The sequence below is a fragment of the Camelina sativa genome, chromosome 2, assembly GCF_030686135.1.
Source record: "Camelina sativa cultivar CO46 ecotype springtype chromosome 2, ASM3068613v1".
NCBI lineage: Eukaryota > Viridiplantae > Streptophyta > Magnoliopsida > Brassicales > Brassicaceae > Camelina > Camelina sativa.
Genome location: NC_141881.1, coordinates 937883 through 953651, shown reverse-complemented (window position 1 = coordinate 953651; position 15769 = coordinate 937883). Strand labels below are relative to the sequence as shown.

Sequence of the window (15769 nt, the reverse complement as noted above, 5' to 3'; positions counted from 1 at the left end):
ATAAATTAAGGTTTCTATTCATTTGTATTCAGAATCATTTTGGTCTCTTTTATAGTATGATTATAAACTATTGCCCAATTTTTTTAGACATGTGGGATATTGTACCCGTATTTTTTATTCATCTATTGAGTAATATATGTCCGTTTTTAAAATTTTGTATTACATCATATGCAGGAAAAAAATCACAATTTTTATTAACTAAATGTATTATAGAATAATTCAATATAATTTAAATATAAATTCAAATAAAAATGAAAGTGAATCATATATTTATGTTTGAATGAGGTAAAAAGATTTTCTTATTTTTTAAAATCTTACCTATAATTAAATTTGAAGTTTTGGTAACTAATATTAAAGTCAATGCATTAAATGTAAAAACTTTCCAAAAAATATTTTTGAGCAAAAATTGCTGCAAAAATACTAGTATAGATTAGGGAAAAATGTCATTAAAATCCCCAAGTCTACATTTTCGTTGATTTAAAGCCCGAACTCTGCTTTTGGAGAAAAAAAACACCAATTATTTGTTGACTTTCAAATAAATCGCAAACTCTCGTTGACTTAGCCTTTTGAAGCACAACTTTACGTGATCAAACGGAGAAATTAAATAAAATTAATTATCCGTTAACGAGATCCGTTAATAGCAAAACGAGGCTGTTTATAACACCCTAAAACTCCCAAATTGAGAAATCGATTTTCAATTTCCCCAATTCACAAACCCTAATCGATCTAACCCTAATCAAACATGATATCTTCGATGACGAGAAGATTCCAGATCTCTTTTTGTTATACACTGGAAGAACGGTCGACCAAGGTTCTCTTCAGTTCTCGATGTAAAGATCGTTACACCGGCTCCACAAACAAACTTCAATGGCACTCCACGGTCGAACGAAGCTACCACCGATGTTTCTGAGCTAGAACTCATCTCGTCAACTCGAAGAATAAGAGAGAAATCAAAGAAGAAAAGAGAAATTGAACAAGAAAAGATAAATTGAGATCAATTAGGGTTTGTGAATTGGGAAAATTGAGAATCGATTTCTTAGTTTGGGGGTTTTAAGGTGTTATAAACAGTGTCGTTTTGCTATTAACGGATTAATAAACAGGGGCCTTCTCACTCAATTTCAAAGGGATGACCGAGACCCTTTTGTGTCTGAGTGAGTGGATATGAAATAACAGTGAGAGTCCACACATTCTCCACCATCGATCTACTCCCAGTTGACACGTGTATGAAATCCATATCATTGCGGTTTTCTTGAATGATTCTTGAAATCTTTGGAGTTTGAACTAATAAAAAAAAAGTAATATTTATATTTTGGTCCTCCGTTCTCCTCATGTTGTTTATACGCACAATCTAAGTTTGATGTTTTCTTGTTTGGTTTAATTATTTCACGAAATCCGAAGTTCGATGTGTGTTACTTATTACCGGAAAGAGCTTCTAAAGGAAGCATATTTTATCAAGAAGGTAACATACATGTAAAGAGCCTTCAAAGGTTCTTGCTTTTTTTTGTTTTTGTTACAAACATGAATAATAATATCCATTATACATCTCTGTTTCTCTCTATACAAACGTTTCAAGAAATATTCAAACATTACAAACACAAACAACAACAATACGTGTGAAAGATACTGGGCTTCATAATGATTTTAATAATGGTCATGTCATTTTCTTGGAAATACTGAAAAAAAGAAAGAAAAAAATCATAAGCAAAAGTTTGATTTTTGAAGATATATGTAGAAACCAGAGGAGCTTTCTTGGTTTTTTGTTTTTTGTTTTTAGTCTTGTATAAATCTTTAACAGGGCAGCATCTCAAACTGTAGTCTTCTTGTTCTTCCATGGAACCACTTGCTTTAGTCCTGAATACACATTCGTCTGATCCAACCACAAAAACAATGTTAAGTGCTAATATATTCTACATCCACTTTTAGGACATAGTCGATATCTGTATCATACATATACACACACACACAAAGAGCTCTCATTCATGATATTTCAAGAATATTTTCATATATTCTAGTAACACTGACTGACTATATGATCTAGTTGACTCCATGTTACTGATTTCTCAAAGAATATTATGTAGAAACAGAACATAAAACAGAGGACTTACCCAGAAGTGAGACTTTGAAGAAGAAGGAGGTGGTTTAGGAAGAGTAGAGAAGCTCCCTGTTCTGCTAATGCTTGAGATCTTCACTTCACAAAACCTGCTGCTTTGGCTGCTACTAATACCATCACCATCACCATAGCCAAAGCCTTTGTCTTCATCTTCCTCTTCGTTTGTGCCATATTCACTCTCTCTGTCTACGGAAGATGGAAACACATAACTACCTCTACCAAACTCTGTTTTTCCCTTTAATGCTTTCCTCCTCCTAAACCCAAAAAACCCTAATCTCCCTCTCTTCTTCACAAGAGCCAAAGAGCCACTACTCGTATCCTGCTGCTTAAAGTCCCCTTCCACATCCTCTAAAGCACCATCGATGTCACTCCTGAAAGACCCATAACAGTCAGCACTACCCTTTACCATCATCCTAAACGAAGGTGAATCCATCCTTTTTGACCTCGTCATGCTATAAGGCCCATCAAAGACAGTGATGGGCGACTGCAGTTTCGTAGCTAATCCTCCATCTTTTTCAAGAAAGAGTAGCCTTGGTGGTAGCTCCAGTGACTTGTGGGTTTCAGGAGAAGATGAAAAGTAAGAAGGTAATGGTGAGAAAGAGGACGAGGAAGAAGAAGAGTGTTGCTTGGGCTTGCCAGGTTCTTCTTCCCAGCTAAATGGGACTGAAGCTGCTATGGAACTGTGAACAGGTGAGGACATAGAGTGGCTGTGAGTGTTGGGTTTCATTGTTAACACCGGTAGTTTCATAACTGTCAAGTTTCCTTCTTGCTCTGTTTCTTTTTCAGCTTCCATGGTTTCAATGTGGAAGTTGGATCTTTCTCTCTGCTCTTCTCTTTCTCTGAGGTGTGTGTCTTTTATATCTACAAGTCTTTTATGCTCTTGTCTTTATCTGTAGTTTTTTTTTCCTCTGTTTCTAGTGTTTCGTGTTGATTTGGGAGTCAGGGAGCACATTAAAGGCAGTTAAAAGAAAATTTTGATTCGAAAATTTAATTGGGGAATTTTCAAAATTAATGACAATAAAGATTAGGAACCATAAAGATTAGTATGTCTTTTATCATAAAGAAGCAAGTTGAAAGCCAAAAAGGGAAAATAATATACTCCCTCTGTTTTACAATGAGTGTCATTTTGACACATTTCACACAAATTAAGAAAATTTTGAATTATACATCTTTGCCCCTATTTAATAAGTGATTAATGATCTAAATTCAATGAAAATAGCCTTGGGTTTAGGGGTAAAAAAGAAAATTTAGTATTGAAACACTCATTGGAAATGTAAAATGACATTCTTTATGAAACAAAAATTTTTCTCCAGAAGACACTTTTTGTGAAACAGAAGGAGTATATGCTCGTTACTGACTATTTTTCATATAAACAAAACAAAATGTCTAAGATACATTTTCAACTACCGGTCTCATCTTATCTTATTATTCATTAAGTTATTTATTTACTTATTACTAAATGGTTTTCCATGTCCACTATATAGTTTTTAGATTACCTAATGTGGTATTTAATTATACATTTTTTTTATTAAGTATGAATTACTTTTACATTCTCTAGAAATTTGTTTTGGTTCAACAAAGAGAAAAACAATAAAAAGAAAAGTCGCCGGAAAGTGACATAGGTATATGCTTTAGCAAAAGTCGGGTTTAGATGTTGTGGTCAGTGAAGCCTTTAATTCAAAATCAGGCGTGGCAAAGAAACTACGTAACATGTAACTTTCGTATAACGAGAAAAAATAGGGAAACCAACAAAAGAGATTATTTATGAGAAGAGATCATGAAAGCAAAGTAATCTGAAAAAAACATGAGTCACTTGGAACTTCTCTTGAGCTCCATCAACTTTTCAAATCCTCCAACAAATTATCTCTTTATTAACATTGGATATATATGTCTATCGAAACGTAGTATAAAACTACTCGATATTAGTACTTTAATGTGACATAACAAGAACATAATGGGGTCCAAAGTAACATGTAAATAACACTAAATTCACCAAATTATTAAGCTTGAGGTTTTAGACTAAAAGAAAATAATAAACAAATGTTAGATACTTCGTTAGGGAATTAGTTAATTGTCAAGGTATTTGACTTATCTCCAACGTCCAAAGCAATTGAATGATGAAAGCAGTGGAAACAACATTTGGTAAAATATAATCCAACTTAAAGTCTGTGTAATAATACTAATCAATATCCGAATGAGTAAAAGCTTTTCTTGACCTTAACAAGAGCGACCAAATAAAGCAGAGTACTGACAAAGATAGGTGGCAAGAGTTCGCTCGTCATAATGAAATGATTTGATATCACATATATAGTTATGGAAGTGGGGAAATCTCGCAGTCAAATTGCAATCCGCAAGCTGGCTAACAAATATAGGCATTATTGCACATAAATTAAAAAAAAGACCATGAACAAAGCAAAATCAATGGGATGACACATCCAAATATCTAATACATATATTAGTATTATACACAATTACACATGCATGCTTTCACGTTAGCATACCAACATGTGCATGTGCCCAATAAACAGTACCTTTAGGCTTTAGTTTACTTTTAATTTTGCTAGTTTCAATTGAAAGTTAGGAGCTATATTTTTTCTTTCCATTTTCTAAGAAAGGAACCTTGATTCAATCAAGACAACATTTCTGTCTAAACAAATACAAATAGTGAACTGCGAGCGATAACGATTATAGAATTTAAAAATCTGTTTATTTGCATAGATATTGTTGTTCTGACAAAGAAATGAGTAAATAACAAAAGAAAATTATGACAGAGCACAAAGGCCCAAAAGACAGTTTTGTAATGTAATGGACTCAATTTGAACGAGCATAGACAAGAAACAAAAGTATTAAAGAAATGAAAGTGAAGGTTCCAAAGAACAATTAAAGATTTTATCCTCAGACTATGAGCCACTTTGTTTTGGAACTTTCTTCCATGTCCAGTCTCGTTTGTTATCCCTCCACTTATCAAATTCAAAAAACACAAAGAAGTAGAGGGAATCAAATACAAATCATAAAATAGGAATCTCATTTGAATTATAAGAAAAAAAAAGAGAGACATAAAAGGAGAAAAGAACTTTGATCAATCAAGAATATGTCTCAAAGCCAATAATTTCAAACACAAATTTTGGCGACGATTCCAACGGCTCAAAACTTTTGTGATTCAAAGATTCTTTCTCAGCTGATACCATATATGTTACTCTCGAAGATAAAACAAATTGGTGAAGCATGACCTATATTTTTCAATCATATTTTTATTATACAATACCTATAAGCAAAAACTAAATGCAACTAACAGTGTACAACTACATCAAAAAATTTGTAACGGAAACGGAAATTGAAGAAATAGAGCAACTAGTTGACTCCTATAATTTAGGAGATTATTTCAAACATGAGACTAATTCAAAATCCAACTGGTGATTCATCAACGTTGACTTTGTTGGCCGGAGAACTGATAGATTCAAAGCTAAGTAGCAGAGCATCAACATTGACTTGTTTGGTCGGAGAACTAAAAAATCCAACGGGTGATTCATCAACTGGTTTTGGTAGTCTTAGGGTTACAGCTCTCTACTTCTCTAAGCTTCACTGAATTATTTGAATGATCTATGGTCGTTTTCTGAGTTTCTTGTGTTTACATGAAGGGCAATGAATGTTGAGATCGATTTTTTAATAAACATTCAACGAAGATGGTGATGATTTCTCATAAGTTGATGAGTTTGATTTTGATCATAATCGGAGGAACTTTTTTCCGACGAGTTTCTTCTTCCGAAACTTGTAACGGAATTTGCGGTAGGTTGACTCTGCCATATCCCTTTGGCTTTTCTCCTGCCTGTCCGATCCGATTCCATTGCTCTGAGGTGGATCAAGCGGCCAAGATCGGAGGGTTTTCCGTCCAAAACGTGACGGAAAACAGTATACTCGTTGGCCTTCCACACAATTGTAGTCGGAAGATTGAAGACATGACTCCGCTTTTCGCCTCGCAGAACTTCGCGCCGACGGAGAACAGTTTCTTAATGGACAAATGTATGTATAAAACCAACGGTTGCTCGATAAATCAGGGTTTCTTGGAGAACACGTTAAAACTGCAAAGTTGTGGCTCCGCGGGAAATATAAGCTGTTTTTCATTATATACTAATTCTAAGTTTTTCAGTATGAAGGATTTGAGGAATAGCTCTTGCAGTTTGTTGTTTTCGTCGATAGCTTTCGGGTCTGTAGGTGTGAATGCAGGGGTAGCGCTAGAGTTTGAAAGGGTTCAGTTAGGTTGGTGGTTGAAGGGAGATTGCAAAAACAAACCTTGCGCAGAAAACGCAAACTGTACACAAGTTGACACTCCCGATGGAAATGCAGGACACCGATGCTCATGTATTGAGGGTTACCACGGAGACGGATACATCAATCCTTGCCTGAGACTGAAAGTGAGAGGTTAGTCTCAAATCCAAGTATGCGCCTGATTTAAAACAAGGTAGTCTGTTTGACCTAAAAAAAACAAAAAACAAAACAGAGTACTCTGCATTAGCTACTTGTATATAAATACATATCTAATAGAAGCTGCGGTTATTATTAAGTTTTGTAATCTACAACTACTTTCTTGTTTGTTACAGTTTATGTCTTAACAAATTTTGGTTTTGGCAGGAAATGTCAAAGTAAAAATCATTATTGGCACAGGTTGCTTTGTTATTGGCTTTGTCCTATTCGTAGTCCCTCTTTACTTCTATCTGACAAGGAATAGAAGAAAGGAAAAACAGAGACATAAAGGTTGAACTTTATTAGTCAAAAATGAAATATACATTCTCGATAGAGTTTTTTTTTAACTTTGAAAGACCCTTTTGGTTTATTGCCTTTGGATCAGGCAAAAATGTCCAAGACCCTAAGTTAAAAGATGCACAATTATTGCAACTTGACTTTGATACCGTGAGATTAGCAACTAATGACTTCTCTCCAAACAACCATCTTGGAGAAGGTGGCTTCGGTGCAGTTTATAAGGTGATTAACACTGATCGTTACTTATGTTTATGAGCTCAATGCTGATTAGATCTCTCTAAATAACGACCAGGGTGTTCTCGATTCTGGGGAAGAGATAGCTGTGAAAAGATTGTCAATGAGATCAGGACAAGGAGACAATGAGTTCGTAAACGAAGTCTCATTGGTCGCCAAACTTCAACATCGTAATCTTGTTAGGCTTTTAGGTTTCTGTCTGGAAGGAGAAGAACGACTTCTCATCTATGAGTTTTTTAAGAACACAAGCCTCGAAAAGTTCATATTTGGTACCTTAATTAAGACCTGAACACAAACATCTCTATCTTTTATTACTTATATAAAGAATGATCCAATATTTGATTCTTTCTCAGATTCCAATAGGAGAAGGATCTTGGATTGGGAAACACGTTATAGGATCATCACAGGTGTTGCTCGAGGTCTTCTTTATCTCCATGAAGATTCTCGTTTCAAAATAATTCATCGAGATATGAAAGCTAGCAACGTTCTGTTAGACGATGCAATGAATCCTAAAATAGCAGATTTTGGAATGGCAAAGTTGTTTAATACGGACCAAACAAGTCAGACCATGTTTACAAGCAGAGTTGCAGGAACTTAGTAAGCTGCCCAAAAAATTAAGTATCCTTTTGGTTCCATCAATTCTTTGAAAAAAATATCAAAAGCCTAAAGTTATCTTGTCGTTACAGCGGTTACATGGCTCCAGAGTATGCAATGAGTGGGCAATTCTCGGTGAAAACCGACGTATATAGCTTCGGTGTACTAGTCCTTGAGATCATTAAAGGTAAGAAAAACAATTGGTCTCCGGTAGAACAAAGCTCACTGTTCCTCCTTAGCTATGTAAGTGAAAAATATTACTATTGTTTTACCTTTTTTTTTTACTCTAGACTTTGACATATTTATCAACTCATATATTGAACTTTATATGTATAGGTGTGGAAATGCTGGAGAGAAGGAGAAGTGTTGAACATTGTGGATCCAAGTTTGATTAATGAAACAAGAGGTCTAAGTGATGAGATCATGAAATGCATTCACATTGGTTTGTTGTGTGTTCAGGAGAATCCAGAGAGTAGACCAACAATGCCTTCTGTTGTTGCAATGCTCAATGCAAATTCTTTCACTTTACCGAGACCCTTGCAACCGGCTTTTTACTCGGGAGTTGTAGAGTCATCGTCAAGAGACAACAATCACACAAGTAGTACTGCGTCTTTGAATAAAGTTACAATTACTGAGTTAAATCCTCGTTAAATTGAGTGTGTAAAAGACAACCAATGTAAAATTCTCTATTGCTTTAAAGAATGTATAAGAATGTAAAATTTTGACAAAAGTTCTCATTCATAAATGTTACCTTTACATTAAATTAGGCCAAAACTGATATATGTCCCATCTCTCTGTTTCCTTTTATACAATTCAGCGTACTGAACTATAAATAAAAGTTATAAATCTAATATCATCATCACTCATCAGTACTCAGAAGATTAACCTTTAAGAATATCATTGTTGGTTGTTGCTTGAGTCCCGATTTGGTTTCCCGGAAGCTCTCTCATCAGATTTATTACCCCAGCAATGCTTTGTGAGATGTCCTTTCCTCCCACAGTTTTCACAGACGATGATGACTCTCCCGTCTCTCTCGGGTTCTTTCCTCTTCCAACCTATGCTCTGAGAACCTCTATGTGTTGTTCCTAGACTAGGTCTCCTTTCCATCTGAGAGGAGCCAGCGGCTGGTCTATATGTAACCCCTCCATGTGCTCCATTTCTGCGGAGCTCTTCCTCAGCTTTCACTCGTTCCATTAACATCCAGACAGGTAAAAACTCATCTTCCATTAACCTGGTGCAGAAGCCTCTCCACGACGGGGGGAACTTGGAGATGATGGTACTCACATGAAATGTCTCATCAAGAAACATACCGGCACTCACTATAGAGTCAGCAATCTTGTTAAAGACTTGGACTTGCTCGAGTATCGGTCTCTCTTCCACCATTTTGAATTCAATGTACTTTCTGACTTGTGACCTCTTTGAATTGGATTCCTCACACTGGTAGACTGGTAGACCCATTTCAACTCTTCCCACAATTCTTTGGCATGCTTAAATTTCTCCGAGTAGTGACGGTATAGATGATCAGACAAGGAGTTCATCAAGTGATTGTGGCAAAGGTAATCATCTCTCAGCCATTTTTTGCCCGCAACATCAGCTCGAGTTATTTCGCTGGGGTTGGTTTCAGGGCCTTGAGAGCTACCGATACCAATACCGGGACAAGGTTCAGATAGAACATAAGTCAGATTAAATTGCTTCAAAAAGAGTTCCATCTGTGTTGCCCAGGAAAGATAACCCTTCCCATCAAACCGTGAAGTCTTGATAAGAGAAAACCCGTGAGAGCTGTTCTTCTTATCCACAGCCTCAGAAGTATCTCCGTTCTGTGTTGATTCAGATCTGCATAATGTTTTACAGCAAGATAAAGCGGCCAGCATAATATATGACGAATAAACACTGAAAGCAATGACAGGGAACATGAACCTTACTTCAATTTCGATTGGCACTGCTTAATACCTTCTTCTATTGCTGCAAAATTCTTAGTGATCACAGACCATTGGTTAGTTGACAAATGTACTCCTGATAAAGAAGAAACATGAAAGCTTTTTCAGCACAACAGTTGCAGCATGAAGTCAATAAAGCAATACTGTAAGAAACATCTAGCAGTGGAAACACTAACAACTAAACTCAACAGAAGCATAACTAGAACAGTGGCTTCCTGAAACCACTTATAGCATTCAGAAACAAGATAAGAGACGACCAAGTGTGTTTCAAAATTACCCCTAAAAGCCTTTCCATGTTCCTGAGAACCAATAGATAGAAAAGCTTGGCCTCTGTACTTTTGCACTGTCGCATTTCGCTTCTCCGATAACTACAGTTAAAGACCCAAACAATGATCATAATAATGTCTACTCTCTATACAGTGGTGTCAAAAACCTATAGAAGAACAATGTCAATAGGTAAAGTCACAACCTTACAAATAAAGCGGTCATCTCCACCACCAACGGAAGCCACCGTCTCCTCTGCGAGGGCTTCACCGGGAGTGGATAACAGAAAGGCCTCCATGACATCTCTGACTAGCTTCTTGTGATTAGTCCCGGATAAGTCGAAACCGAGTTTAGCAGAAGCGTCGATCCGGAGCTTGAACTCAGTCATTTGGTCCATATCAGCTTCTCTGAGTATACCCTTCACTGTTTCCTCGATCTTTTGTTCCATTATTGTTTCACCAGAATCAACAACCAACGAATTCTCCATTTCCACCAACCAAAAAAAAAGCAGAGCTTTACTCGTTGTTGGCCGGCGTGTTTATATTTTAGGGTTCATTCATAAATCGCCGGGGGAAAAAGCCTGGCCGGAGCAAAAAAGAGAAGGTTCTACCGAGAATTGAACTCGGGTTACTGGATTCAGAGTCCAATGTCCTAACCGCTAGACCATAGAACCGTTTTGCTATAGCAATTCACATTAATAGATTTTATATAATAAATAGCCAAATAAGGCCTACTTGGTTGGCCCATATTTTGAAACAGCCCATCATTATTATCTTATAAGCCTTCGTCGATGCTTAAATTTAGTTTAGTAGTTAAATCAGCTTTAAGTGTAATTAACAAAAATTAATAACGGCTCATGAAATTATTGCCGTGCGATCATACCTTAATAACATATTAACTATACTCTGGATTCTTGCCACGTGAAACGTCGCTCTCGTTTATAGTAGCAACACCATAGGGTATAGACGGCCTCACTCGGTTCAGTGGCGACGAGGGAGCAATCTTGGTGGAGAGAGTTATGGACCATAGGAAGGAGAAGCGAGTTAGGTCAGTGGGATTTGACGAGTTAGTCGAAGACGTGCGTAAAGTTTGGAAGAAACACAAGGATAATGTGAGCAGAGGGTCGTCCAAATTTGACCGAATCGGAAGAGGAAGAAGTCGAAAACGTGATGGCGGTGAGGTTTTGAAGCGACTTACTCAAAGAGACATGTCTACGCCTAAGAAAGTTAGTTCCTTTATGCACGCACGAGCTTCAATTTTTTTGAGTTTCTGTGGAGTTTTATATAATAGTTCCCTCTGTTTTCTTTGGTTAAAAGGTGGAACCTTTTTTATTTACTTTATATTCAGTTTGTATTGTGTTAATGCTGGCTGTTTGTTTATTTCGGGTTGGATTTATGTTTTGAACACTATTTCATCCAGGGCATTAAGTCTTGTGGAACCAGGAAGTACAGGAAGTATGGGGGTTTGTGGTGTCATCATTGTAAGAACGTAGCGAGTGAGATTCATATTATCTTTTGTTCAAAATGTAGCAAGAAGTATTGCAATAGGTGCATCAAGAGACAGTTAAGTATCTGCACTTTAGTAACTACGTTATACTCCTTCCTCAACCAGTTTTAATTTTCTACTAATCTTAAACCTCAATAGTTATCCAGAAAGAACGGATGAGGAGATTAGAGCTGCCTGTCCATTCTGTATGAAGTATTGCAATTGCAAACCTTGTTTGCGGGTGCCTTTGGTGGTGAAGGTATGGGGCTTGAGATCACTATTCTTCCCGTTAGTTTACTGAAACAAAATGTCTCCTTCATTTTGATATTTTCTTATCTCAGCCTCCAAGTGAAAGAGACGCGGAAGTCAAGTTCAAGCAGCTGCAATACCTATTAGTAAAGCTTCTTCCAGTTCTTAAGGATATATACGCAGAGCAGAACCGTGAGCTGGAGATTGAAACAACAGTTAAAGGTATGGTCACTTGGTCTTCACTTGTGTTATCCTCTCATTTCTTCTTTCGTTCTATATTCCATTCACAAACCTGTTTCGTTCTAGGAATATCTGTGACGGAATCTGATATTACTAGGTGCAAACTTTACCCAAGTGACCGCATATTCTGGTAAACCTTTCAAAACTCGACTCGGGGAGCTCTTTTGTTTTTGTTTTTATAGTAATCTGATATTACTATGCTTTGCAAATAGCCAGTAGGGAGAGAGAATCTTATGTAGAGATTATCACCGAGTTCGCGAGGAGATTTGATAGCAATTTAATTGCTAAATCAGTGGAACAATTTGGGGGAACTAGGATGGTTCTATTGGTAGGTGACTGATGAGATTATGATCTTAACAAGTAATTCCATTTTTAGTATTTATTTTATTTTCATTTGAGTTTAAATAAACTTCACATTTGAAACAATGGGAGGGAGTTTGTTTTCTTAGTTATCCGTTTAGCCAAGAAAGACAACAAGAAGGGTTCTGCACCTTGTTGTGATAACAATGGGAGGGAGTTGTTTTCTTAGTGGTCGGTTTAGCCAAGGAAGACAACAAGAAGGGTTCTGCACCTTGTTGGGATACTTCTTAATATGTTGATCTGTTTCTTTGCATTGTAACTATATGTTTCCTTGTTTTCCTGCAATCTTTTCATCCCTGTACAACAGTGATCTCTGCCGCACGTCCATTGCCAATTTTCACAGAAGCTGTCCGAACCCAGACTGTTCATGCGATGTATGTCTTTCTTGCTGCAAGGAACTAAGAGAGCGCTTCCACGATCCAGAGAGAGATGGAAAGAAAATTGCACAAGGGACGGGATATGAATGGGGAACTCAAGCAGGTCAAGGAAAAGATTCGAAATCCTATGTTTCTTTGAATTTCTCTAACTGGAAGCATAACTCAGACAGTAGCATTCCATGCCCTCCAAGAGAGTATGGTGGTTGTGGTGCTTCAACACTGGAGTTGACTCGCTTATGCAAAACTGATAGGGTTAAAAAATTGATAACAGTTGCAGAGGAAGTTACTCTGCAGTTTAGGCCACCAGATGTGAGTATTTCTCATGAATGCTCCTCATGCACTATCACTGCTGATTCTATTAGAAGGCAGGCGGCGTCTAGGAAGAATGCTCTTGATAACTTCTTATACTCACCAAATGCTGTTGATCTCGCTGAAGAGGATATAGCTCATTTTCAGTCGCATTGGATGAGGGGAGAACCTGTGATAGTCAGAAATGTTCTCGAGAAGACATCTGGATTGAGTTGGGAACCAATGGTTATGTGGAGGGCTTGTAGGGACATGAATTCAAAGGTTGACTGTAAAGAAGAGACGAAAAGAGTGAAAGCTCTGGATTGCTTGGACTGGTCTGAGGTCAGTCTAAATTCCATTCTATGTGTTTTTATTACTGTAAATGCTTCTTAAGAAGTATACACATTACCACCATCCCTTTCTCTTGTAGGTTGAAACTGATATTCATCAGTTCTTTAAAGGCTACTTAAAAGGCCGCATGCATCCGAATGGTTGGCCACAAATGTTGAAATTGAAGGATTGGCCTCCCTCAACTCTATTTGAAAAGCGCCTTCCAAGGCATAATGCTGAGTTTATTGCTGCATTGCCTTTCTTTGATTACACTGATCCTAAGTATGGTATCCTAAATCTCGCAACAAGACTTCCAGAAATATCCTGGAAGCCATATCTTGGACCCAAGGCAGACATTGCATACGGTTTCCATGAAGAGCTTGATGGAGGAGATTCTGTGACAAAGCTACATTGTGATATATCTGACACGGTATTGTACACCAATTCTTTTTCATACTTTAATTCTTCTTCAGAGACATAAATCTAGCTAAATCATGAAATTGTACCTTCTGAGGTGTTCTTACTCTGATTAAAAAGAGTATCATACTGAAACTGAGCTGTCTACTCTTTCTCTTTTACTTTTGCGATTAACTGTTCTATGAACTTGAATTAGGTCAATGTGCTGACACATACAACTAAAGTTGAAATACCTCCCCATAGACACCAAAACAGAGAAGCACTACTGAGAAGATATAAACGATCTGGTGATCAAGGGACAGGGGCTAGTGATCTTGGAAACAAGTCACTGAAAGAAATAAATGAAGACAAACAGGGTTTAAAGGACAAGGCAGCTGATGGAGAGCAATCAAATAACAGTTCAAGACTTTTGGGCTCACACGAAGTTGATAAAATATCTGTTTCGAATGGTATAGCAAGAAGCTCCCTCCCATGTTTATATATTTTAGATAGATTACTGAAGATTGGCCTAATTTTCAGGTGATTGTACTACCAACGAAAGAGCTGATACTATGGAAGGGTCTTCTAGTTTATATTCTTGCACTAGTGCTATGGATTCAGGTCATGATCCACAGGCGCATGTGGCTTTAATTCCTCCGAAGAATGTGTCACTGACAAACGAATCAATCGCTGACAAGAATCATAATGACATTGACATATCTCCATCATACCAAAGAGAAGATGATCACTCCGTGGAAAATGGACTAATAATGCCAACACTTCCTTCCATTGCCGACGAGAATCAGTATGGCATCTGTTTGAAGAGAGAGAGATTATCTCCAAACTACCAAAGAGAAGATGATTCCTCTGTGGAGAGTACTGGACTAATGATGCCAACGCTTCCTTCAACTCCTCCGTGGGAGTATACAGAGGAGAATCTCCCACAACCTGATTTGTGTACAAGTGAAATACCTATTATACAAGAGAGGTTAAAGTATACAGAGGAGAATCTCCCACAACCTGATTTGTGTACAAGTGAAATACCTATTATACAAGAGAGGTTAAAGTATGGGCATGGTGGTGCTGTTTGGGATATCTTTCGGAGAGAGGATGTTCCAAAACTTATTCAGTATCTAAAAAGGCACACGCATGAGTTTCGTCACTTCAATAACCAACCTGTGAATACTGTATGTATCATCACATACATCTCTTGTCAATGATTCGTTATTGAATCGGTCACTAATGCATGGAATCTGAAAAAAATGTTCTTCTGTATTTATTTCAGGTAGATCACCCAATTCATGACCAGACTATGTTCTTGAGCGAAAGTCAGAAGAAACAGCTGAAGGAGGAATACGGTAAGATTTCGGTCTGCACTAAAACTTATGCAGTTTTTACAAGTCTATGGTGAACGGTTGATGTATATTTTATTCATATGCAGATATAGAGCCATGGACCTTTGAGCAACACCTCGGCGAAGCTGTTTTCATACCTGCAGGTTGTCCTTACCAAGTGAGGAATAGACAGGCAAGAAATTGCATAACTTTTTGTTCATCCGCATCCGCATCATGCACTTTGTAAACAAAAAGCAAACTGTTTTTTTCCAGTCTTGCATAAAGGTGGCACTAGGTTTTGTGGCTCCTGAGAGCGTAGAAGAATGCCTTGGGCTAGCACAAGAGTTCCGGAGATTACCAAAAGACCACAGATCCAAGGAAGATAAATTAGAGGTACTTTTGACATTTCATTATGACTCTGAATATTATGAATAACGTGAAAACGTCTCTAGAATATAAAAGCCAAATAAAAAAAAAAGGGTCTAGTTTGAGCTTATTGTTGTTTATTGATTTCCTTTTACTTCTCTTGTCACACTGCATTGCAGCTTAAGAGAATGGTGCTACATGCTGCGAGCTCAGCCATACGAGAAGCAAATGATCTACTGGAAAACTTTACAGCTCAGTGATGCTAACTAAAAAGAAAGGTTAAGCTTACCAATGCTTGTGAAACCCAGTTTCATCTGTCACGGGGTTATTTTTTTTTTTTTTGACGGCTGTAATAAAATCAAGAAGGCGATGATAAAAGTAAAATTCTAAACTAAGGTTTCGTGAAAGCAAATCAAAAAGTACTCGGAATCAAAACACCACCAAGTC

General features: G+C 37.2%; 4 protein-coding genes, 1 non-coding gene and 1 pseudogene across 8 annotated transcripts; 3 read left to right on the top strand and 3 right to left on the bottom strand.

The window, feature by feature from the left end:
* Positions 1-1519: 1519 nt before the first annotated feature.
* On the bottom strand, positions 1520-3148 carry LOC104712735 (uncharacterized protein At4g00950). Its single transcript, XM_010429698.3, has 2 exons — positions 2106-3148; positions 1520-1867 (listed from the first exon to the last, which is right to left on the bottom strand). The coding sequence occupies exons 1-2, from the start codon at positions 2901-2903 to the stop codon at positions 1805-1807; spliced, it is 861 nt and encodes a 286-aa protein (XP_010428000.1). The 5' UTR covers positions 2904-3148; the 3' UTR covers positions 1520-1804.
* Positions 3149-5753: 2605 nt separating this feature from the next.
* On the top strand, positions 5754-6534 carry LOC104712725 (wall-associated receptor kinase-like 14). Its single transcript, XM_010429686.2, has one exon. It carries the CDS (start codon positions 5794-5796, stop codon positions 6532-6534), a length of 741 nt encoding a protein of 246 aa, XP_010427988.1. The 5' UTR covers positions 5754-5793.
* Positions 6535-7131: 597 nt separating this feature from the next.
* On the top strand, positions 7132-9291 carry LOC104746949 (cysteine-rich receptor-like protein kinase 44). Its single transcript, XM_019233207.2, has 4 exons — positions 7132-7371; positions 7456-7699; positions 7789-7939; positions 8033-9291. The coding sequence occupies exons 1-4, from the start codon at positions 7206-7208 to the stop codon at positions 8345-8347; spliced, it is 876 nt and encodes a 291-aa protein (XP_019088752.1). The 5' UTR covers positions 7132-7205; the 3' UTR covers positions 8348-9291.
* LOC104712716 (uncharacterized) lies at positions 8416-10550 on the bottom strand (annotated as a pseudogene). The gene is made up of 4 exons (XR_015574800.1): positions 10103-10550; positions 9911-10001; positions 9619-9709; positions 8416-9529 (listed from the first exon to the last, which is right to left on the bottom strand). The product of XR_015574800.1 is annotated as an uncharacterized LOC104712716 (transcript).
* TRNAQ-CUG (transfer RNA glutamine (anticodon CUG)) lies at positions 10499-10570 on the bottom strand. Its single transcript has one exon. It is a non-coding gene; the product is annotated as a tRNA-Gln (tRNA).
* Positions 10571-10815: 245 nt separating this feature from the next.
* Positions 10816-15741, top strand: LOC104746941 (lysine-specific demethylase JMJ27-like). 3 transcript variants are annotated; one of them, XM_087478908.1, is made up of 14 exons: positions 10851-11122; positions 11317-11459; positions 11542-11641; positions 11724-11853; positions 11938-12001; positions 12088-12199; positions 12627-13238; positions 13327-13656; positions 13840-14092; positions 14163-14809; positions 14908-14980; positions 15064-15149; positions 15230-15349; positions 15502-15741. In XM_087478908.1, exons 1-14 carry the CDS (start codon positions 10916-10918, stop codon positions 15580-15582), a joined length of 2958 nt encoding a protein of 985 aa, XP_087335034.1. In that variant the 5' UTR covers positions 10851-10915; the 3' UTR covers positions 15583-15741. The 3 variants fall into 3 exon arrangements, with proteins under 3 accessions (XP_087335041.1, XP_010466797.1, XP_087335034.1); XM_087478915.1 differs by lacking the exon at positions 12088-12199 and having other exon boundaries at positions 10816-11122; positions 12539-13238; XM_010468495.3 differs by lacking the exons at positions 12088-12199; positions 15502-15741 and having other exon boundaries at positions 10816-11122; positions 12539-13238; positions 15064-15319.
* The last annotated feature ends 28 nt before the right edge of the window (positions 15742-15769 follow it).

Bases quoted from the DNA above. Each gene is read 5' to 3' on its own strand.
- LOC104712735 (XM_010429698.3), bottom strand. From the start codon at position 2,903: ATGGAAGCTGAAAAAGAAACAGAGCAAGAAGGAAACTTGACAGTTATG. The intron at 1,868-2,105 runs GTAAGTCCTCTG...TGGTTGGATCAG, and splicing joins CTTCAAAGTCTCACTTCTGG to ACGAATGTGTATTCAGGACT.
- LOC104746941 (XM_087478908.1), top strand. From the start codon at position 10,916: ATGGACCATAGGAAGGAGAAGCGAGTTAGGTCAGTGGGATTTGACGAG. The intron at 11,123-11,316 runs GTTAGTTCCTTT...TATTTCATCCAG, and splicing joins ACATGTCTACGCCTAAGAAA to GGCATTAAGTCTTGTGGAAC. The intron at 12,002-12,087 runs GTAAACCTTTCA...GCAAATAGCCAG, and splicing joins CCAAGTGACCGCATATTCTG to TAGGGAGAGAGAATCTTATG.
- LOC104746949 (XM_019233207.2), top strand. From the start codon at position 7,206: ATGAGATCAGGACAAGGAGACAATGAGTTCGTAAACGAAGTCTCATTG. The intron at 7,700-7,788 runs GTAAGCTGCCCA...TTGTCGTTACAG, and splicing joins AGCAGAGTTGCAGGAACTTA to CGGTTACATGGCTCCAGAGT. The intron at 7,940-8,032 runs GTAAGTGAAAAA...TTATATGTATAG, and splicing joins CACTGTTCCTCCTTAGCTAT to GTGTGGAAATGCTGGAGAGA.
- LOC104712725 (XM_010429686.2), top strand. From the start codon at position 5,794: ATGGTGATGATTTCTCATAAGTTGATGAGTTTGATTTTGATCATAATC.